Here is a 25,081-nt window from a genome sequence, read left to right on the forward strand (position 1 = left end):
AAGCACATTTTTCAATATTCTGAGTACATAGCTCAGCCATCACGGTGAGCTATTCAGACACCCGCCAAGTTCGGGGCAACCTAAACTCAGAATTAGTGCGTGACCGCGCATATCCAATCCCTTTGTTGCCAGGCAGACCACTCAGTGAATGAGCTCCTATGCTCTGCCCAGTGAGAGGAAAATGCTCAAGCAACTTTCTGAAGGCTTTAGACAGCCAATGGAAGCCTTAGGAAGTGCAACTTCACCCCACAGACACTGTAGCTTCGATAGAGAATCAAAAGAAGAACCTCAATTCTCAGACTTTCCACTTCCTGCTTAGATTTTTCTCAGGTTTTTGCCTGCCATATGAGTTCTGTTATACTCAGACACCATTCAAACAGTTTTAGAAACTTCAGAGTGTTTTCTATCCAAATCTACTAATAATATGCATATTCTAGTTTCTGGGCCAGAGTAGTAACCTGTTTAAATTGGGTACGTTTTTCATCTGGCCGTGAAAATACTGCCCCCTAGCCCAGACAGGTTAACCTGGAAGTGACAAAAGCATGGATACATTTTTCTTCATAATTTTTGGACAGAAAGCTTGATTTTTGCAATGTTACATAGATGGAAAAAAGCTGTAATTGAAACAGTCTTGATATGTTTGTCAAAAGAGAGATCAGGGTCCAGAGTAACCCCTGAGGTTCTTCACAGTTTTATTTGAGACGATTGTACAAGTATCAAGTTTAATTGTCAGATTCAACAGAAGATATCTTTGTTTCTTGGGACCTAGAATCTCTGTTTTGTCCGAGTTTAAAAGTAGAAAACTTGCCACCATCCACTTCCTTATGTCTCAAACACATGCTTCCAGGGAGGGCAGTTTTGGGGATTCACCATGTTTCATCGAAATGTACAGCTGTGTGTCGTCCACATGGCAGTGAAAGTTAACATTATGATTCCGAATGACATCACGAAGAGGTAAAATATATAGTGAAAACAATAGTGGTCATAAAACAGAGCCTTGAGGAACACCAAAATGTACAGTTGATTTGTCAGAGGACTAACCATCTACAGAGACAAACTGATATCTTTCCGACAGATAAGATCTAAACCAGGCCAGAACTTGTCCGTGTAGACCAATTTGGGTTTCCAATCTCTCCAAAAGAATGTGCTGATCGATGGTATCAAAAGCAGCACTTAGGTCTAGGAGCACGAGGACAGATGCAGAGCCTCGGTCTGACGCCATTAAAAGGTAATTTACCACCTTCACAAGTGCAGTCTCGGTGCTATGATGGGGTCTAAAACCAGACTGAAGCGTTTCGTATACATTGTTTGTCTTCAGGAAGGCAGTGAGTTGCTGCGCAACAGCTTTTTCTAAAATCCTTGAGAGGAATGGGTGATTCGATATTGCCCAATTGCAATGTTAAATTGCAAGGTTAAATTGAGTTCCTCAGTTAGGTGGTTAACCGATTGTTGTGTTCTGATGTCCTTGGGTAGGTGAAGGAAGTCTGGACGGACATCTCGGAATCTTTGGGTTGTCCGAGAATTTATAGCACGGCTTTTGATGATCCTTGGTTGGGGTCTGAGCAGATTATTTGTTGCGATTGCAAACGTAGTATAATTGTGGTCCGATAGTCCAGGATTATAAAAAAAACATTAATGATCCACAACATTTATGCCATGGGACAAAACTAGGTCCAGAGTATGACCGTGGCAGTGAGTAGGTCCGGAAACATGTTGGACAAAACCCTCTGAGTCGATGAGGGTTCCGAAAGCCTTTTGGAGTGGGTCTGTGGACTTTTCCATGTGAATATTTAACCTCTTACATCTAGACGTTCCGCTAGCGGAACACCTGCTCCAATATCCAATGATGGTCGTGGCGCGAAATACAAACTCCTCTAAAATCCGAAAACTTCAATTTTTCAAACATATGACTATTTTACAGCATTTTAAAGACAAGACTCTCGTTAATCTAACCACACTGTCCGATTTCAAAAAGGCTTTACAGCGAAAGCAAAACATTAGATTATGTCAGCAGAGTACCCAGCCAGAAATAATCAGACACCCATTTTTCAAGCTAGCATATAATGTCAAAAAACCAAAACCACAGCTAAATGCAGCACTAACCTTTGATGATCTTCATCAGATGACAACCCTAGGACATTATGTTATACAATACATGCATGTTTTGTTCAATCAAGTTCATATTTATATCAAAAACCAGCTTTTTTACATTAGCATGTGACGTTCAGAACTAGCATACCCCCCGCAAACATCCGGTGAATTTACTAAATTACTCACGATAAACGTTCACAAAAAACATAAATTATTTTAAGAATTATAGATACACAACTCCTCTATGCAATCGATATGTCCCATTTTAAAATAGCTTTTCGGTGAAAGCACATTTTGCAATATTCTCAGTAGATAGCCCAGCCATCACGGCTAGCCATTTAGACACCGACAAAGTTTAGCCCTGACCAAACTCCGATTTACTATTACAAAAGTTTGATTACCTTTGTTGTCTTCGTCAGAATGCACTCCCAGGACTGCTACTTCAATAACAAATGTTGGTTTGGTCCAAAATAATCCATCGTTATATCCAAATAGCGGTGTTTTGTTCGTGCGCTCAAGACACTATCCGAAGTGTAAATAAGGGTCACGAGCATGGCGCAATTCGTGACAAAAGATTTCTAAATATTCCATTACCGTACTTCGAAGCATGTCAACCACTGTTTAAAATCAATTTTTATGCCATTTTTCTCGTAAAAAAGCGATAATATTCCTACCGGGAATCTGCGTTTAGGTAAACAGAGGAAAGAAAACAAAGCATTCTGTCGACGCGGGCACGAGCTTGAGTCTCACAGTACTGTAACCAGCCACTACCCAAACGCGCTACTTTTTTTTCAACCAGAGCCTGCAAAGCCACGATTCAGCTTTTTGCCTCCTTCCGAGAGCCCATGGGAGCCGTAGGAAGTGTCACGTAACAGCAGAGACCCTCTGTAATGGATAGAGATAATCAAGAAGGGCAAGAAATTGTCAGACAGGGCACTTCCTGCATGGAATCTTCTCAGGTTTTGGCCTGCCAAATGAGTTCTGTTATACTCACAGACACCATTCAAACAGTTTTAGAAACTTTGGAGTGTTTTCTATCCAAAGCTAATAATTATATGCATATTCTAGTTTCTGGGCAGGAGTAATAATCAGATTAAATCGGGTACGTTTTTTATCCGGCTGTGAAAATACTGCCCCCTAGCCATAACAGGTTAAGTCACCAAAAACTAGAATATTATCTGCCATGACTACAAGGTCCGATAGGAATTCAGGGTACTCAGGGAGGAATGCTGTATATGGCACTGGAGGCCTGTAAACAGTAGCTATAAAAAGTGATTGAGTAGGATGCATAGATTTCATGACTAGAAGCTCAAAAGATGAAAACGGGGTCATTTTTTTTGTAAATTGAAATTTGCTATTGTAAATGTTAGCAACACCGCTGCCTTTGCAGGATGCGCAGGGGATCTGGTCACTCGTGTAACCAGGAGGTGAGGCCTCATTTAACACAGTAAATTCATCAGGCTTAAGCCATGTTTCAGTCAGGCCAATCACATCAAGATTATGATCAGTGACTAATTCATTGACTACAACTGCCTTGGAAGTGAGGTATCTAACATTAAGTAGCCCTATTTTGAAGTGTGAGATATCACAATCTCTTTCAATAATGACCGGAATGGAGGATGTCTTTATTCCTGTGAGATTGATCAGGCGAACACCGCCATGTTTAGTTTTGCCCAACCTAGATCGAGGTACAGACACGGTCTCAATGGGGATAGCTGAGCTGACTACACTGACTGTGCTAGTGGCAGACTCCACTAAGCTGGCTCGGCCTCTGACTCCGACCCATTGCTTAATGGGGAGAATCGGTTGAAAGTTTCTGTCGGCTGAATGAGCGACACCGGTTGAGCATTCCTACAGCATTTCCTTCAAGAAGCCATGAGAAAATTGTCTGGCTGCGGGGACTGTGCGAGGGGATTTATACTACTATCTGTACTTATTGGTGGCACAGACGCTGTTTCATCCTTTCCTACACTTAAATTACCCTTGCCTCACAGTTGCGTCTGAAGCTGATATTTATTTCTCAAGTTTCCTAATATTAAGCACATTGCTTATCTTTACAACAGGAGTATAGCCTACCTGGCTGGAATGAAAATGAACCACGGAAAAGTGTCCTCCATTCGCTATTTAAGTGCATAGATGACATGTATTTTTTCCCCTGCCCATTTCGAGACAGGTGCATGATAATGGTACATTTTAAATCAAAAACGGATTTCAAACATATTTTTTAGTATATGTAAAGACAAGATTAAATCAAGAATAGGGTGACAATAGTAGCCTATCATTTGTGAATTATATATTATCACTTGTGAATGATGGCCAGCGTAAGGCAAGAAGTGATGCATACCTTTTTTTTGCGACTTTTTCAAATCATAGTCCCACACCTCATGTAGCCTAGCCCATAGGGCTATATGTTTTGTGAAGGTTTGTATCACAACTAAAGTGGCCAAATAACTTCTTAAAATTAAGAATATTAATCTGCTTTACAATGGGTGTAGAGCCCAATTGGCATACATACACAGCACATGAGTTTCAAGTTAGGGGAAGATAATTTTCACCATAAAAATGCCCCTTTATAATAAAAGCATTACATGCATAATCACATTTGTGGTCACTTTTGATAATGGTGTTTTCCCGCTAATGGAACATTCATGCTTATAGCCTACTGCCGTGTGCACATTGCTGCACTTGTAATGTGAAGAAATATCCTAATAGTTTATCATCATTTTAAGCTAAACATTGTGTCATCCTGATTGCATCAAAAAGTTTTTTTGATGCTAGTGGTTGTATTAATTTGGGATCTATCTAATGGCTGATGAAAAGTAAATGTGGACAGTTCGTCCAATATCTTCAATATGCTCCCGATGTGTCTGTCTTCACTTGTAGCCTGTGAGAAAGACCCGACCATGTGACGGAGAGCCATGTGAGTGAGATGTGCTTTGTCAAGAGTGTGCAAAGTTGTCATCAACACAAAGGGTGGCGACTTTGGAGAATCTCAAATATATTGTGATTTGTTTAACAGTTTTTTGGTTACTACATGATTCCATATGTGTTATATCATTATTTTGATGACTTCACTGTTATTCTAAAATGTAGGAAAAAGAAAAAAATAAAGAAAAAAACATGGAATGAGTAGGTGCGTCCAAACTTTTGACTTGTACTGTATAACCATAAAAATGATGATGATTCATGAATTCGACTGGCTGAGAAAAGCTGCCAGACTGTCTGTCTTGTCCCGACTCCCAACACGATCATTAGGCTACTATAGGACAGCTGCAGATCAAATGTCAATATTAAAACAATGTGCAAATGTCGGAGAGAGAGACAGCAAGGTTAATACAAATCTCCACTGTTGAAAACCAAATGCAAGTCTTAAATAAATAGGAGATCATTTCGAGATGCTTTTTACATTGGAGATCAAGTTAATAAATTACCTGGCTGGGCTGATGTGTCACGGTTGTCGTTGGGAAAGGAGGACCAAAATGCAGCAGGTATGTGGTTGCTCATCTTGAACTTTTATTAACTCAAAATGAACACCAAAATAACAAAACGAACTCACGATCAACAGTCTTCACAGGCTCACACACGCTAGACAAGAAACAATCTCCCACAAAACCTACACCAAACAATTACCCATATATAGGACTCTCAATCAGAGGCAACGAGGAAGCACCTGCCTCCAATTGAGAGTCCCAACCCCCCCATTAACCTAACATAGAAATACACTCACTCGACTAAACATAGAAATACCTAAACATAGAACATAAACCAAAACCCGGAAATAGTAAATCAAACGCCCTTCAACAAACACACCACCCCGAACCACATAAAACAAATACCCTCTGCCACATTCTGACCAAACTACAATAACAATTAACCCTTATACTGCCCAGGACGTGACATGATGAGACAGTGGACTGCACAGTCAGATGGAATAATGAATAAGCATTTCAATGTCATAGCCTTAGCCGGTGGTAGCCTAACTTGTGGAACACGGTTTAAACCAATCAGCATTCAGGATTAGACCCACCCATTTTATAATTAAGCAATAAGGCACAAGAGGTAGTGCTGTATCATGAATCCAGTCACAGGTAAATGGTGTTGTTCAGCACAACGTGATAGCGGAGGGCCAGTCAACCCATATACCAGTGGTGGGAAAAGTACCCAATTGTCATACTTGAGTAAAAGTAAAGATACCTTAATAGAAAAGGACTCAATTAAAAGTGAAAGTCACCCATCAAAATACTGCTTGAGTAAAAGTCTAAAAAAAGATGGTTTTAAATATACTTAAGTATCAAAAGTAAATGTAATTGCTAATATATACTTTAGTATCAAAAGTATAAATAATTTCAAATTCCTTATATTAAGCAAGCCAGATGGCACCATTTTCTTGTTTTTTAAATTGATGGATAGCCAGGGGCACACTCCAACACTTAGACATAATTTACAAATGAAGCATTTGTGTTTGATGAGTTAGTCAGATCAGAACCAGTAGGGATGACCAGGGTTGTTCTCTTGATGTGTGCATTGGTCCATTTTTCTGTCCTGCTAAGCATTCAAAATGTAAGGAGTACTTCTGGGTGTCAGGGATGAAGTATGGAGTAGAAAGTACATTATTTTCTTTAAGAATGTAGTGAAGTAAAAGTTTTCAAAAATATAAATAGTAAATTACAGAATAAAAAAAACGGACTTAAGTTGTACAAATTGTTCAAATAATACTATAAAGTAGTACTACACCACTGCCATTTACCTTTGACTGTATTCATGATACACACTGCCTTGGATATGGAACGACATTTGGGTTCTTGCGTGTCAAAAAAGGATGCACGTCAAATAACACTATTTGACGCCTCAAATAAGCTTTTAATTTGACCGTCAAATAACAATTATATTATAGAATGTTGTGTGTGCTGAATTTGCACATGCAAGCCAAGCGCCACCACTACGATCAGTATCACTGTCAAAGCTAGCCACTTGTTGTTCTCCTATTGAAATCGAACTTCAGTTCATGAAAATAACTAGCTAGGCAGCTACTTAACCATTTGGCGAAAGCTAGTGAGGCTTGACCTGACACGGTTATTTGTTGTGAAGATAGCCACAATAAGGATTAGCCACACTCCTGGTATTTGCGGTTCGCCTTCAAAATTAAAGTCTCTCTTTGAAAGTGACGCAGAGGTCACAATTGGTGGAATCATGCCATATATATAAACTGCGGTCCAAACACTTAAAAGACACACCCTCGTCAACTTACCCTCGCCTTATGCCCTTGGGGGAATCCCCGTTGCCATCTTGGAGGGCGGTCCAAATGGTTAGCCAAACAAAGGAAGTTTGCAACGTAAGCCCCTCAGCCCTCGTTTCTTTTGTCGGTACAATTATGTTCACTCCGGGGCCTGAAACTCCCCATAATTCAATTTGTGATGATTGTACATCCGCTAAGAAAAGTCTCCGAAAACTTAAAAACAACATCAATGGAGAAGTCAACATACAAGTGTAAGTAAAAACGAATGCAAATAAGTTATAAATTGTGCTACTAATGCACATGACGACACAAACACGTCAAGTCAATATGTTTTTGTTTGGTTATCTTTAGGAAATTGTAGAAATAAAAAATGTTCCTTCTTCAGAAGTTCCAGGCAGGCTAACGTTAGTTAGCTAATTCATTTGCTAGCTATCGTACAGTGGGTGTATATTAATAATTATATATTTAATACAAGTATACATGCACTCATAATTGACTGTAGTGCATATAAAGCACCCATAAACTAACGGTGGCTGAAAACACAATCATTGCGGGATGAACGAATTATGAATTTCCGGCCAAGGGTGGTCCATTTAAAAATCATTCCTGCCTCCCTCGCCCCTTGCCCTGCAAGTGTATACTCATCAGACGTCATGATACGTCATCAGAAGTGCCCACTTCATTTGAGGGCTGAGGGGATAGGGTGTGTCTTTTAAGTGTTTGGACCGCAGATTAGAATAGACAATGTTCAACATGGTTGGAGTGTTGGAATGAAATTTAAGCAAATATTAGCTTTGTAGCTCTCACTGTAGGACTTTGACTGTGGGAAAGTCCTCCTCAGAGTTATCAGACTCCAAAACATCCAAGTTATATTGTTTTTCCTCTGGAATAGTGTTCAATACACATAGTAGGTTGACTGGTACAAAAAATGTGGCTCAATTCACAGTGTTTCAGAGTCCCGCAATAAGAGCTACGATGGTAATGATCTCTGGGTGTCACTGAGTAGACTGATACCCCATGTCATTGATCCACAATCCATAGGTAAGGCTGTACAGTGAAATAAGTATGCCGCCAATGCAATTCTAAAGTCAGATTTTGGTCAAATTAACAAATTATTGTATTTTGTGGAATTTATTTAACAACATTCCAGCCTCGTTTAGCATGATCTATTCCATTATGGAATGATTCTACTACTTGTATTAATTTCCATCACTTTTAATGAGATGCTTTTATTTTGAAGGCAAACAGCAAATTCCACTATTGTGGCTAATCTTTATTGTGCTTTTTGGCTAGCTTCACATAGATGGGTCTGACCATCAATAAGAACTGTCTTATGAATTATTATTTTTTTAGATGATGACACCTAGATAGATAGTTAGCTAGCTAGCTAACTACAGTTACTGAAACTAAACTTTACCAGCATCATAGTATACATATCGGTGAATTGCTGTGACATGAAATACAAGTGATAGTGTAGTCAATGTGTAATAACTACGTAAACAATTTATGAATGTGTTAAATTATTACATGACCTGCAGTCATATTCAGGTCCTGATTGCTTATTATTTGACTCGTCAAAAAGTATTTGACTTTCCATGCCTTATTGCTTTCATAAAACTGTTACCAACATTAAAATAACAATGAATTACATGTTTTCATTAAAACGTTACTTTGATAAGTAAATTCATACAATGTAATTCTTCCACCAGAAGATATAATCCGGACAGAAATCTGGTTGTTAGTTATTTTGGTCATGGTGCTACAGATGCGACCCCAGTCTTAAATTATTTTTTGCATAGTTGCTATGCAAAATAACTTTTCAACAGTTGTAAATAAAATGGTTGCTATGCAGGCTGAATAACGTTATTGTCACTTGCTAGTTATCTAGCTAACTTCAGCTAGCTCAGTCACATCAAAAATCGAACCTGGAATGACAGTACACTAGCTGCTGTTGTTTGTTTGAGCTTTCTTTCTATTGGCATTTACTTGGATTTGTCCATGATAATGACTTTGATACGTGATTTCGACTGGCTCAGAAAAAGTTATCTCATCACCTCTGGGCATCGTCCACTCTATATATGATAGTACAGAGATTGACATTTTATGAAGCATAGTAACTATTTGGTCTATGACGTGTAGAAATAGGAATCATATGATATATTGCACATTCTGGACAATGCTGTCTATCATAGACTAGAGTGATATTTTCTATTTGATTTCAAATGTGAGTTGCGATATCACAAGAACCTACCATTATTACCCCTCTGTCCATCCCCATTATTACCCCTCCATCCTCTGTCCATCCCCATTATTACCCCTCCTTCATCTGTCCAGCTCCATTATTACCCCATTATTACCCCTCCATCCTCTGTCCATCCCCATTATTACCCCTCCTTCCTCTGTCCAGCTCCATTATTACCCCATTATTACCCCTCCATCCTCTGTCCATCCCCATTATTACCCCTCCTTCCTCTGTCCAGCTCCATTATTACCCCATTATTACCCCTCCATCCTCTGTCCATCCCCATTATTACCCCTCCTTCCTCTGTCCAGCTCCATTATTACCCCATTATTACCCCTCCATCCTCTGTCCAGCCCCATTATTACCCCTCCATCCTCTGTCCAGCCCCATTATTACCCCTCCATCCTCTGTCCAGCCCCAGTATTACCCCTCCATCCTCTGTCCAGCTCCATTATTACCCATCCATCCTCTGTCCATCCCCATTATTACCCCTCCATCCTCTGCCCAGCTCCATTATTACCCCTCCATCCTCTGTCCATCCCCATTATTACCCCTCCATCCTCTGTCCAGCCCCAGTATTACCCCTCCATCCTCTGTCCAGCTCCATTATTACCCCTCCATCCTCTGTCCATCCCCATTATTACCCCTCCTTCCTCTGTCCAGCTCCATTATTACCCCTCCTTCCTCTGTCCAGCTCCATTATTACCCCTCCATCCTCTGTCAATCCCCATTATTACCCCTCCTTCCTCTGTCCAGCTCCATTATTACCCCTCCATCCTCTGTCCAGCCCCATTATTACCCCTCCTTCCTCTGTCCAGCTCCATTATTACCCCTCCATCCTCTGTCATCCCCATTATTACCCCTCCTTCCTCTGTCCAGCTCCATTATTACCCCTCCATCCTCTGTCCAGCCCCATTATTACCCCTCCTTCCTCTGTCCAGCTCCATTATTACCCCTCCTTCCTCTGTCCAGCTCCATTATTACCCCTCCATCCTCTGTCCAGCCCCATTATTACCCCTCCTTCCTCTGTCCAGCTCCATTATTACCCCTCCATCCTCTGTCATCCCCATTATTACCCCTCCTTCCTCTGTCCAGCTCCATTATTACCCCTCCATCCTCTGTCCAGCCCCATTATTACCCCTCCTTCCTCTGTCCAGCTCCATTATTACCCCTCCTTCCTCTGTCCAGCTCCATTATTACCCCTCCATCCTCTGTCCAGCCCCATTATTACCCCTCCTTCCTCTGCCCAGCTCCATTATTACCCCTCCATCCTCTGTCAATCCCCATTATTACCCCTCCTTCCTCTGTCCAGCTCCATTATTACCCCTCCATCCTCTGTCCAGCCCCATTATTACCCCTCCTTCCTCTGTCCAGCTCCATTATTACCCCTCCATCCTCTGTCATCCCCATTATTACCCCTCCATCCTCTGTCATCCCCATTATTACCCCTCCATCCTCTGTCATCCCCATTATTACCCCTCCATCCTCTGTCATCCCCATTATTACCCCTCCATCCTCTGTCATCCCCATTATTACCCCTCCTTCCTCTGTCCAGACCCATTTTTACCCCTCCATCCTCTGTCCAGCCCCATTATTACCAAAAACTGCGAAGATCAAAGGAATGTTTTTCTAGAAATCAAATAGGGCAAGGCGACTAAATGTGTTGACCATCCACATCTCTCAAGACAACTGGAGCACATGGCCAGCCACTCTTAAATAGCAGCTGGGCCAGTACAGGTGAAACACCTTCCCACTAATGAGGTGGCAACTAGCACAGGTGTAACACATCCTGACTAATGAGATGGCACATATCTGTGCACCCTACGTGCTAAAGTGATATAGGTGCTAAAGTCCAATCTCAAAACATAAATGTAAAAATCTAAGTCTGTAACACCTCCTAGCTGCTGAGTTAAAATGTAAAACATTTGTATGTTGTCAGTTGATAAATGACATCAAAACACCAGTTAAATCAGTATTGTGTGCTAGGCTACTTATTTAATCTGCCCATTGTGTTCTGAATGAATGCACTGTAAATGCATAAAGAATGGTCTAGGTAATCTCTGGGTGGACTGATTTAATAATGGTATGGTGTCATGTGACGCCTCTGGAAAAACTATCGCTGCTGAACTTCATGGAATCAACATGGCCTGCGTTATCTGAATTGCTAAATGTACAATTTATGTGAGATGGAGTAGTTTTTTATACAACCAAACACCACATGATATGTATACAGGTCACAAAATATACAGTCAGCTCGACTTCCACTCCACTTGTGACAGGGTTCCGTTTGTGTCTCGATAAATCTAAGGAGGAGTAGGCCTGAACAGTGACCATTCACTCAAGCAAATGTCAGCGTCTGTGACAGGCAGCAGCGATGTACTGTGACTGTATGCGTCCGGTATAGTGGGAGTGTAGTGCATTCATTCTTAGCCTCTGGTTATAGCCTACTCCCCTGCCTATTCGGCGCTCTTCGTTGACCGTAACACAACACTGTCCGTTTCCCCCACCGTTTTATCTCGTTTTAGGGGATGCACCTGATATGCGTTCTGGGCCAAGAACTGTTGTAATCAATGTGTCCATCAATATGTTACACATCCCATTGAACCTCACTCCATGGAACGGTTCTCAACTGTGCACAAACCACTCCATCACACTACTCTAATGGATAGTTATTAACGGATGTTGATGATTAGTAGGCTATGACAATTACAACTATAATGTATAATTAATATTATAAACCGGGTAGTTTGGGTCCTGGATGCTGATTGGCTTTCAGCTGAAAGCCGTTGTATATCAGACAATATACCACGGGTATGACGCAAACTACTTGTTTACTGTTATAATTATGTTAGTAACTAGTTTATAATAGCAATGAGGCACCTCGGGGGGTTGTAGTATATGGCCAATATACCACGGCACTCTGCTTCACATTGTGCATAAGAACAGCCCTCAGCAGTGTAATATTGGCCATATACCACAACCTTAGGCCTTATTGCCTAATTATTTATTGACGGCACGAACAATAATGGGCAAATAATAATACTAATATTTCTAATTATTATTATTATTATTTGGGCGTATTTGAGTCAGTGTAAAAGGACAATCGTATGTGTCCTGGAAGTTATGGGGCATTAAAATCTTCTACAGTTGTCTTGAATATGTTGTACTACTTCCTTGTCAACAGAAGTCCTATCTATGTGACTTTATAGACCAAAAAATATAGGAACAACGAGTGAAACTAAACCAAGCGGTTGTAATTACATCTGTGTGCCTTGTGCTATTCAGCTGACTCCGATGACTGCTGAGTAGGCTATCAGCATGCATAAACATGAGTGAGTTTAGTATCACAACACTGAATACATTTTATAAGTGTAGGTAGGCCTAGGTATTGGTCATGTAACATCCCCAAATTCATCTGTATCACTGAATAAAATGAAAGGCTGCACCTTTAAATAACTTCCGTCAAGATTTCAGTGATGATGGTAAAACATTTCTAAATGAGTTTACAGGTAATATATTGCCTTTGATCCGTTAATAGCTGCATATTATGGAATGTGGCTTTATTGACAGTCTACTATCGACTAGATCAGGTCCAGCAGCTGATAAGGTATACGGTTATTGATTACTGTCAATGGTACGGTCATATTGATCACAAATAGTATTACCTTTCAGCCACAATAACGTTTAGTCTACTGCCGAAACGAACCATCTATGAACCAATTACCAGAGCCTTATACAGGCCTAGAAATAAATATGTCTAACCCCTATCCTTTATTAACTTGTAATTAAAAGCTAGCTATGGGTATTATGTCAACGTGTCCGCAAAGGTTTTAATTTAACATGTTGCTTGGTTAGGAGACTAGCCCAATCGTAAAACAATAGCCTACATTCGTGGAATTGTATAATTTAAAAAATATATCTAAATATATTTTTAAAAACAACAGCATTGAATATAAAATGTGGTCCTTAGTTTGTTATTCATAATTTGCTAAAATCTAAATTTAACAGGAAAACATTATCAGATTAATTCACAAAGAATGTAAACCCATGACAAAAATCACAGCCCAAAATCTTGACAAGCAACACAATGTGTGAGGCGAATTATATTGTCTAGAATTACATTTCAATTTAATACAATCTTGCATTTAAATACCTATCTGACATATACTATATATAGTAATATTTGACAATTAATTATAGAACATTGCAAATGTAAATCAGTCCTACATATGCGTAATTTGACGCATGGGCATGAACTGAAGACTTATTATTACAGACTAATCACATATTCCAATGATTTCTAGTTTAAAGGTGAGGCGAAATCCATAGATCAAGTGTAAGGGCCCACACAATGTGTTACCTGGTGTATTGTCTAACAGCAGGCTACTCCAGTGCCTGGATGAGAGAGGTTTCCATTTGCGCAGTCTCACTTTGTATATACTGTTATACAATATTGTAAACGGGGTGCATTGAGAAAAACCGTGCAGAAATATTACATTGCGTAAAGCATGCATTGGGCTCGGTGAAAGATTTGCCCGTAAGTTTTTCGCGCACATCTGAAGTTAAAATTCAGGCTTGAACTGAATAGTCAGTATTACTGCTTACGAGGACTTATCGTTATTGGTTTTCTCATTGATTTAGGACTTATTAATTGATGTATTTGAGGTAGGCTCAAGTGACCTATTCTGCCTCCTGTCTACTGGACACTTGTTTACATGTCGAAAACATTGCACAAGTCCATTGGTATATTGTTCTAAGAATTAAACAGCATGACTATACGTGTACAATTACAAGTACTGCAAGGATGTTATCTGCACCGAAGCCTAAAGTCAGCAGCAATTGTTACAGTCAATATAATACCACTGATATAACCAAAGAGAAAATTGGATATAACCACAGAAATTACACCTGCAACGTCTTTAGCTCCTTTGTAAAATTCCACAGTGAAGTGTGAAAGACGGAGAGAGAGAGAAAAACTGTGGAATGCAGTGCAAAAATCCACTATTGTTTAGTTTGTTTCCATTGCAGTTTGGAGTCATGTTCCCATAAACTGTCTTTCCAGCATTAAATCAACACATTGCATTGCATTTATAACCAAATGTTCTGTTTCGCCCAGCTAATGCCGACAGAGTTTTGTAACATCTTATGCCCAAAGAATGAACAACCTTTCCGCCCGTCTTTAGGCACACATGCTGCACTCATACCAAGCGAGTTAACATTCGGATTTTAGCTGTTGGAGAAAGCGAGAGAAAGTCAAGAGCAGAACCGTGCACTTCCCCGGAATTAAAATATTTGGTTTGTGAGAAACAAAGTATTTGGTGTTACTCCTACACAAACACAGACGGCTATTTTAGGGCATGGTTCTTTTGAGTATCCATTAAAATGTTTGCTAATTATAAAGAATACTATAACTTTTTTGTCCATGAGCCAACAAGGTGTGATGCTTACCACTCAAGAAAAACCCTTGGTTATACACACATTTTTACGAATGCCTATATAAATGCACACTTTGAGTAGCATCTTGCTTATATCTGAATTCACATTTGTTTATTTTCCCTTTATTTAACTAGGCAAGTCAGTTAAGAACAAATTCTTATTTACAATGACGGCCGAGGAACAGTTTTTTTTATCTGCCTTGTTCAGGGGCAGAAGGACAGATGTTTACCTTGTCAGCTCTGTGATTCGATCTAGCAACATTTCGGTTACTGGCCCAACGCTCTAACCACTAGGCTACCTGCCGCCCCACATAGTCCGACACAATGGAAAAGCAGTTTTTTTTATTGTGAATATCACATTCGAAACACGGAATTGGGTCGATGCATCTCAAATGTGTTATCCCGCAAGGTATCCATAGGGCGCATAGAAGTGGTCTAATTTGAACAGAGATGAAACTATGTATGGACAAAAAAAAAATGAAGACCGACAATTCATGAAAAAGGGAATATGTCAATGTTGCTTTTAGAAAAATTCAACAAGACTTTGAAAGTAGAAGAGATGGGTTGATGGGAGGTGGAGGCTTAAAGCTATTCAAACAAAGTGCCTTCTTTCAACACGTTTCTAGTTTTGTGTTTGTCTCTGTGAACACCGCACTTTTGTTCTCATCTGCGGGAGGGAAGATTAAGTGTCATCACTTGAACATCAAGCTCCGTTATGGTCTACGTCATTTCGGTCAGCTTTTTTGATAATAGTCACTGCACTCTTCAGTCCTGTTTTAAAAATAATCCCACATAGACTGACAGTCAGGTTCATGCTTTCATTCTATTCCATAGACATATGACATTAATAAATATCTCTACACCGCACCAAAAGCCATGGTATATGGGGCAGAACCGTGAGAGGAGTGTTCCCTTTTTTTCTCTTTGGACTCACGACCGCACAAACAAAATAACAATACATTTTTGGTCCTAGACCACATGGCCGTCCATGTCTGCAGTTATCGGGCACAATGGACAATGTCCAACATGTATGTTGCAAAAGTGTTGCACTTGTTTTGCAGTTATGATTGATTTGAGGAGAGATTTCATCATCATTAGCCTATATTGGAAGGGGGGGGGGTGTTCACACGCAACCACAGTAAAGCCGTATTAGGCCTAGGCTTAACCTATCAAGCACATTTCTCGGTAAAAGTGTAACACGCATAGGCACCGGGGTTCTGAACCTATAAGGCTGCGTTTAGACAGGCAGCCCAATTATGTTTTCTTTTCTCTCACTAATTGGTATTTTTAACAATCAGATCAGCTCCGAGTGGGGCAGTGGTCTAAGACCTGGTTCGAATGCATGCTGCATCACATCCGGCCGTTATTGGGAATCCCATAGGGCCGTGCACAATTGGCCCTTGCGTCGCCCGGGTTTTCTCGGGGTAGGCCGTAATTGTGAATAGGAATTTGTTCTTAATTGACTTGCCTAGTTAAATAAAATATGTGATTTGTCAAAAGACCAAATAGTGTGAAAAATATCAGAATTAGGTTGCCTGTGTAGCCAGAGATCTTCAAACACGAACCCAACAACAGACTAAACGTACATAGTCAAATACGCTTTTACGTTTTCAAATACTTTGTAGGCTACTTTGACAATTTTTCTGGTCACATTACATTTCGAGAAAAGATATAGACCCAGGTCTTGGCCTATTGCAAGAAAAATAGAAAACAACCAGGTCTCATATTGCGCTGCCTTTGCATCCGGTTTATAGGCTATAGGTATAGCCTGCTTGATATACTAATCATAACTCAGAGGCATAACACATGTCTCTTTTCAGGCTAGACATTCAGTTGCCTTTCCGAAATAATTAATCAACGTAAATCAAGGGCTCCTCCTATACTTGACGCACCTGTTGACATTAAGGTCAACAATAGTTTTAAATGTGAGTTCTAAAGCATTTAGCAAAACGTCGCAGTTTTCCATCATATGAAATATTTATTCATGGACAACTGTGATATGCAAAAAAAGACTCGACAAAATTGAATTGCCATGTTTCAAAGAAAAAGCTGAAATATTATAAATTAATCAAGTTCTCGTGTTCCTTCGTTTTAATTGTAAAGGGTATATGAAACTATGGATTTGTTTATGTTTTTTTATTAAACGCGGAGTTTACATGCAGTCTCTCTCCAAATGATTTCAAAATACAAATAATAAAAGATGATCGTCTGTAATCGTTCACATACGGCTCTCATGATAGTAAAACACTTAGCGATGATAACCCAAAACAAAATCAAACTGAATGGGGCTCTCTTGGAAAACCTGTGTAAACGAAAGGTCATGGGGTATACCTGACTTGGAGTTTATGCATCTGTTGATATGTATCCATTAAAATAATAACGATAATAGTAACAAGAATTAAGACATTTTATTGTTATTGTTTTCAACAGTATGACATGTTATTACATTCCGGTAAAATACCTTTCAGTCCAGCCTGTTCAGCTAAACGCCTACCATCTCACCTCTCACAGCGTGTGCCACATTTTCCCGACTCTGTTCTTTCCTTTTGCCTCAAGTGCCTGAAGCTTTTCTCAAACATCCATGTGCACTCAGAAAGATCTTTCCCAACAGGGTCCCATGTTTAAGAGCCGAGTTCGACCAGGTTGGACGACATAGGGTTCAGTATAGTGTCGTGCAAAGAGTGATGATGGTGCACAGAGTCAAGGCTGGACACGAGGATGGCGCTAGGCCCGGGTGGAGGCGCGAGGCCGTGCATCTGCAGCCCAGAGTTTGAAGCGAGGAGCATTGCCGGGCTCGACGAAGTGTGATCCGGAGTCCCTGAAGGCGTTTTGTCGTCGTCTGAGCTCCCCAAAAGTGTTTTATTTCCATTCATGGAAGAAGTCATTGGGTTGTGGCTGTTGGTGTTGGCGTTTTCGTTGTTTTCCCTGTAGAAAGGAAAGATAATAATATAGTAAAGTATTAAGTAGCCTACATCATTCCACATTGTCATGTAGCCTTTACAAACATGCATTTGCTTGCAAACGACACATAGGCCTATAGGCTCATCAGAATTATCCTGAGCTGTTAGATTAAACATGTAGTATTAAAACAGTTTTTAATTGACACGTTTCAGGCCTGTACACTAAAATGAACTGGTAAATGAAAAGTGTAGGTTATGTCGTCGCTGTCATTGGTCTATGTTGTATTTGTTATAAGAAGTTGTAGCAGGCTATGTAGCTATTAAAAGAACAATGTGTGAAACTCAGGAGTCAAAACCTATTTGAAACTAGGATCAGTGTTCGATTTTATTGCATCATCTAGTCTCATTGTGCAGATCTTGTTTGTAATAAAAACTGGACTATGTAATTTTTAATAGACACATATGGGCAACTATATGCACTTGTCACAAGCGCGTTAAGTCCGCATGACACTTATTTTGGAATTTGTGAACGCAATGGACACACACACGTACGTACATACGTACGTACATACGTACATAGATACATACATACATACATACATACATACATACATACATACATACATACACTAGGTAATTTATATTATATTTATAACTTAACTGTTATTATATAATTGCTATAATTAGACTTTGAATTGCATTTTGCCGTTTCTAAATACATTTGATCAAACAGCACGTACTCTACAGCCCTAATGAGGACGAATAGACGCATTTGTCATTATCGTATTCCATCAAGTCAACGTTAGGAGAAAAAAAAATTAGCCATTTGAATGATATCTAAACTGGTCTATACGGTTAGTTTGGGCTTATATGGGTATGAAGGCATAAGGTCAAACCTCAACTGTATATACAGAAGCTGGCAGGCGTTAATGACAGACCTAATTATTGCTAAAAGTGTATTAGGCATACATTCACAGTCGCAACGCAATGACTCATGATTTTAAAGTAGAAAGGCATGATTTACGCAGTGGTTTCAGCTTGAATTAGTCACCAGCCGGTGAAAGAAGACACCCTCTGAGTGAACACCTGACTAAAGACATTAAAGGTCCTCTTTACAGTAGGCCTATAATTTCGAAACTTTGAAATGTACAAACAGCTCAGTAAGCAATAGCAAAATAACTACCACCCACTGGCAGAATATCAACATCTTGACATTCAATGAACTTTTTTTTGGTGTGCGAAATAGTTAAAGCAGGCCTAAATGTACATTTGTTCAAGTCCTCAGGTCTATATCTTTAAGGATGATTCCTTAAGTTTTCTTTAAAATTCATCCAGTGTTCATATTTCTAAGCATGCGTCAATTAGTCATATGGATAGGTTAAATGGTAAAATAATAGCATGATATTAGTTTGCTTGTGTTTATCAAACTTATAATTATTATTAATGATCGCTTATAATAAAATATTGTATAATTTAGAATACCCTGATATGAAATGAGAGTATAGTATGTATGAGTCGGTTTCTCCTAACAAATAATCCAAGGTAAAGTCAGCGTCCAGACTTTTACGCACACATAAACATTGAAACAAATGTACCAGTTAGACAAAGAGTAAACATTTACTTACTCGTACCTTTCCTTAGCTTCTGCCGCGCGGTCTCTTTGCCGTCTGTTTTTGAACCAGTTACTGACTTGTGTAGTTGTCAACCCTGTGCCCTCGGCGAGCTCCCTCTTCTCCCGCGGGGAAGGGTAGGGGTTATGCGTGTACCATTCTCTGAGTACGTTCCTGCTCTTCTCTTTGAAACAGTAACTTGTCTCCTCGCCGTCCCAGATAGACCGAGGCAGGGGGAACTTTCTGCGGACACGGTACTTTCCCACAGCCCCGAGAGGGCGGCCTCGGAGCTTCTCCGCCTCGATGTAGTGTGCTTTGAGCCAAAGCTGTTGCAGCTTTGGGTGGTTGTGAGGGGAAAATTGGTGGCTCTCAAGGATTTTATAAAGCTCTCTGAAATTTCCTCTGTGAAAGGCGACCACAGCTTTAGCTTTGAGAACACTTTCATTTTTGTGGAGGTGCTCACACGCGGGTAAAGACCACAAAAAACGCCCGAGCCGTTCGATGTTTCCACCCTGTTGGAGGACCTCACAGACGCACGCAACTTGCTCTTGAGTAAAGCCAAAAGTTGGAAGCATAGACATGATTGCTAGTTAATAAACAGGTATATTTTGCTCTACTTCCACGTCCTCTGTTATGGCTAAGACATTCATGCAAGTAGCCTACACTATAAGTCCACGAACAACCATGAAGTTCTCCAAAAGTAGGCTGTATCAAAATATAAAATCCAATCGAAATGTAAAAACTAAAGTCCCGTTCATGAATGGCAATACAAAATGCATAACATTCCCATCAAGTACACTGAGAGAAAGTGTTTACTCCTTCCACAGTCGTTGTCCACCTTTTCTATTTCGTTTCAACATAACCTATTCCTGAAGACCAGGCTCGCTCGCTTGTTTTAATAATATTATTATAAGATGGAAAGAAAAGCGATTATGTGAACTGTGATTGGTTGGTTATCTGACCCGTGGATGGCGAGGAAAAGACAATTGTTTTAGTCAAATGATTTTGTCATGGTTACGCTGTCATCCAAAGTAACCAGATATTCTTTGAGGTGGCTACCTGGTCCCACTGATTGATTGTCCCCTTCTATCCAAGCTCGCCTACCAATAGAAATATTGGCCAGATTTTTCCTGTAAATATTTTTTTCTCCCTATTTTTGACAGACATTCGAGGCAGCCAAAGAGTGCGAAGCTGTGGAGCAGTGATCCCTTTTTTCTGGGGAGGATGGCGCCAAAGCGCGTAGCAAATGTATACACAGTCCCCACTATTCCTGCTTATTAATGATGTGCCATCTAATGTTTACATTGTAATACGGAATTGTATGTAGGCCTACACCACGCATCTGGCACATCATGGTATAGATATCATACTTAAGCTATAGGCTAGGCGTGAATAAACATTGCTTGGGGAACAACACAAATTGTTACCCGAAATATGTGGTATAATTTGACCTGTTTCGACACAGTGACAAAAGTCTATAGATACAGTATTTCCCCAAGTTGAATAACTTGGGCAAACTGGGGCCACTGTTGACGTGTTCGAGGAATGGGAGACAGTTGAATTAAATAGATTTCTACAAAAAAAAATGGTAATAGAAGAGTTCCCAGATTTGAAGACAGTTCCCTCACCTTCGAATCGTGGTTTAACCTCTGCTAGATCATGTGCCCATTGACAACATATGGTGTAATTAACCATGCATTATTTAATGCACATGAGGATATGACAAAATACCAAGGCAGGCAGGCATCCTGTGGGCACACCACCAGGAACTGTACACTGTGGAATACTGTAGCATTAGGGCAAACGCACAAGGTGTCTGAATAATAAAACAAACGGTTGAGAGAGGTGTTTTCTGCAAAGACTGGTCTGGGAGAGAGGGGAGGGGACAGCTCGCGCTCTCTAAGGCTTTCTGGTGGGAACGAAAGGTTGAGCTTGATGCCGGTAAGACAAATTAACCTCTTGTTTGGAGATAGTATTTAAGAAATATATGTTAATAGTTTATAAATATAGATCTTCTCATGACGTCTTCTATCTCACGATAAAAAATAATTCTGAGTGAGAGTGAGAGTGCCTAGGCTACCTGTTGTGGATATGTCATTATCTATTGCCTGGTGGAGTGGAGAATTGACCAGCTGATAGATTTCTGTTGCATCACAGGGGGACCTTCATTAAGTCAATTTACGCTCACCAGTATCATATCACACTAGGCCAGGTCTCTTTCCATCCACAGATCTTAAAAGCGTCTGAATTACGTGCTTTCTGTAAAATAGAGCGCAAAAAAACTGTTTCAGCTTTCATCCGAAGAGCTTTGTAATTTTGCTGCTAACTTAAGAGCACCTCAGACCACAAGAAAGCTCAGCAAAATTATATTTTGTGTGAAATTATAGAATCACTAACGCTTGTAGTAAAAAAACGAAAGGGTTGTAAAAATAGCAAAACAAACATGAAAAAGTGTTCTGCTCTGTGTTGTTTTGCCTTCAATGAAAATGGACCTCGGTTGCCTTGCCTCTTCCAGGCGAGGGTGTAGCCAGCCCAAGCGTCTCCACAAATCTCGAGCCAAAGTGTAGGCTACTCGTCTAGTCAACACTCAAGATCAGTCAATTTGAATATAGAAATATTGCCATTATTGTCAACCATGAATATAGGGCCATTTTCATCGGTTATATTATTTTAAGATTTAAAGATATATTGCCATTCGACCAGGACTTTGAATTAGGCAAAGCACGCATTGCAAATTTGAAAGACAGAACTATTAGGCTATACTGGCTCAAAAAGCTCAACAACAATATTTATGGTAATATTTAGGCTATAGTCCAATGTCTCTATTTCTCTTTAATATTGTAGTTTAGTTTTACTCTAGCTTAACTCAGACCACTGTGCTCTAAATCAGACCCAGTAAACCAAGCCACTTAATAGCAAGAAAACCAGTCTTTAGTGAAAGGACCGTGGGATGTCTCATATGGACTTGTAGGTTAAAATACATCAGTACTGTAGCCATAAATTAAATCATCCATTTTAACATGCTTCTCAGTATTTTATGTCATATGATGGCAAATTTCGCCGAATGAAAACACACACGAACTAATTTCCCCTTTATCACTAAGATAAATAATCTTGAAAGAAAACCCTTATCCGTTTCCATGTTATGTTTTCACTCGCGGAAGGAACAGAGTTTAATAAATTCGCCTGAAGCGAAGTTTGCAAAGTGGTATTTAGGCATTAGCTTGACTGATGCTAATCATCAGGGGACAAGGCTGCTGAAATGGATATTCATAGAGGTATACAAATTCCCAATGTAATGATATTAGACTGAGCTTTAGTTATATACACCTCTGAGTAGTTTATTCGTCTTCATCCACTTACAAATGTATTATCACATAGGGAAATGTAATAATAAGGCTAATACTAATAATACTACTACTACCACTATTACTTATAATAATAATAATAATAATAATAGGATACATCTATGCGTAATTAAACAAATATTTGTGGCACTCAATATAAATAGAAGGCCACACGATGCAATTATGTTTAATAAATGTTTAATAACATACACAAAATAACCAGTGCATAATAGGCTATAACTTCAATCGATGACACGAAATAGTGCTTCAAGACAAATCTAAAGGAGATGTTGAAGAAACGTTTTCATGGTACAAAAGCAACGATCACACATGTTTAAAATGAGCCCCCAAACATTGTTTGACAGACCAGCCACTACGGGCATAAAGCTCCCAGATCGTTTATGATAACTTTTGGGATGAGCGAGACAACAGTCGTCTGCCCCACTATTTTCCACACCCTGTTTGATAAATGCTTATGAATAGGATATTTGTCTATTGAGAAAATGTACGAACCTGGCTACAGGCCACATAACCTTTAGGGCTATACAGGTCTAGACCCATTGCTCTAGCATAAAATAATATTTAATGAAATTCATTTGAAATTCTGTTCTGAGATGGGCCTTTATGTAGGTCTATGTGAACAAAATAGTTTAAGCTATTAGGAACTGCCATGAACTGAAAACGCTAAGAGCCAACTGGGCGTACACATACATCAGGCTTACAATTACAGAATAGGCCTATATTGTTCCAACTCCTTGTCAATAGTAATGCAATGCCCTATACAGGTGTAGTGCTCATTGCGGTTAAAGGTGCGCCTATTCGTTTATTCCTTGCAGGCGGAAAGTGCCCGCTGGGCCACTGCGCAGTCACAAGTGCTGATCAAAGCCTCTGCTGCAGGCCGAAGGAACCTGGCAGTGACAGGCCGAATCAAGGTACGGGTCTCGCCTTGACAATGTTTGTAAACCTCTTGTTTCCACGAATCAGTTTGATCAGAGATTTGCTGGGCCCGCGTGGCTGGTCTGAGCGGTGATTATTACAATGCTGATGAATGGGGATCGCGTTTCTTCTAATAGTCGCCCCCTATTTTCACAACCTCCCATCGCTAACCCAAAAGCTCTTTGCCACGACCTCCACTAATTGGACTGATTATTGCAATATGTTTTTGGGGAGGGCAGGGTGGCGGCGGGACGTGGCTTTTCCGTGGCCTACCCCGAGACAGGCCCGAAGTGGGTCGATAAGTTACATTCGTTCAGACATGTCATGTTGAGCAGACAGAGAGAACGAATTAAATCCAGGCGATTGGTGTCTCTACTGTTTAAGGACATAAGAATGAGGGCCTAGGCAATAATTCAATGTTTATATCTACCTTGTTACCCAATAGGCCTACACAGGAAGGATTATTGGAAGGACTGATGAGATCTTGTCTTAATGTACAGGCAGAATAGGCGTTGGCCAAAAAGGTTCACGCAGTGGATGATAGGCTATCACTAACACAGGTCTAGCTGGTTTTTAGAGCTGTTTTCAAATTAGACCTATACTAAGGAATACGCCATGTTATTCTGTTCTCATTAAGAAACATATCGAACTATTGACACTATGAGAATATATGTAGCGCAATGTTTTTCAGATTTACAGAATTACGCATGCACTTTTTCTTGGTCATTGGGCATAAATCTGAGATCACAGATGAGATGTGCGCCCAAGGCAGGTGTGAGCGAACAATGGAAGCAACAAGTGTCTTTCTTCAGCCTCTCCACCGGGGCTGGAGTGTGGGCCCTGGGCCGCTACTTAGACTGATTCATTCAATCATTTGATTTGATTCCTGCTTATTTTCAGTGCTTGCTCGGTTACTTCACCAGTACACTGAGTCTATTATGCATTTCCCCCCTCACATGCTTAGCACGCACTATACTTTGAAGTGGAGTGCTACTCCAAATCTCCTGATACTTCACGCTTGGCAACATTTACTGTCCCAGGAGACCCAGGCTGCGCGTGACATGTCATGGACCTCTCTTGTCAGGGCGATAGGCGACATGTAGGCTTAAAGCGTGTGCAGTTTTGGAAACAAATTTAGCCCCCTTAACTCTTGTGACATACAAGGACAAAATATAGCCTATGTTATGGATAATTAAATGTCTAATGATGTTATAGCCTATACCAGAGCCTCTGAAAGTGTGATATTATTATTATTTGTATTATTTTAGGTCAGCGTCTGCGTAA

At 40.1% G+C, this 25,081-nt stretch overlaps 1 protein-coding gene and 1 long non-coding RNA gene across 3 annotated transcripts in view; one reads left to right on the forward strand and one right to left on the reverse strand.

Annotated features, from left to right (window-relative positions):
• Positions 1-17,393: 17,393 nt before the first annotated feature.
• Positions 17,394-20,604, reverse strand: LOC106610959 (homeobox protein SIX2). 2 transcript variants are annotated; one of them, XM_014210700.3, is made up of 2 exons: positions 19,536-20,604; positions 17,394-17,929 (listed from the first exon to the last, which is right to left on the reverse strand). In XM_014210700.3, the coding sequence occupies exons 1-2, from the start codon at positions 20,093-20,095 to the stop codon at positions 17,626-17,628; spliced, it is 864 nt and encodes a 287-aa protein (XP_014066175.1). In that variant the 5' UTR covers positions 20,096-20,604; the 3' UTR covers positions 17,394-17,625. The 2 variants fall into 2 exon arrangements, with proteins under 2 accessions (XP_014066175.1, XP_014066166.1); XM_014210691.3 differs by having other exon boundaries at positions 19,530-20,602.
• A 689-nt stretch (positions 20,605-21,293) lies between these two features.
• LOC145881508 (uncharacterized) overlaps positions 21,294-25,081 on the forward strand; it is a 29,094-nt gene continuing 25,306 nt past the window's right edge. Inside the window, exons 1-2 of the long non-coding RNA XR_014393044.1 lie at positions 21,294-21,455; positions 23,698-23,793. This is a non-coding gene — a long non-coding RNA (uncharacterized LOC145881508). The remainder of the gene's footprint in view (positions 21,456-23,697; positions 23,794-25,081) is intronic.

Source organism: Salmo salar, chromosome 01, assembly GCF_965601325.2.
Source record: "Salmo salar chromosome 01, fSalSal1, whole genome shotgun sequence".
NCBI classification, from domain to species: Eukaryota; Metazoa; Chordata; class Actinopteri; order Salmoniformes; family Salmonidae; genus Salmo; species Salmo salar.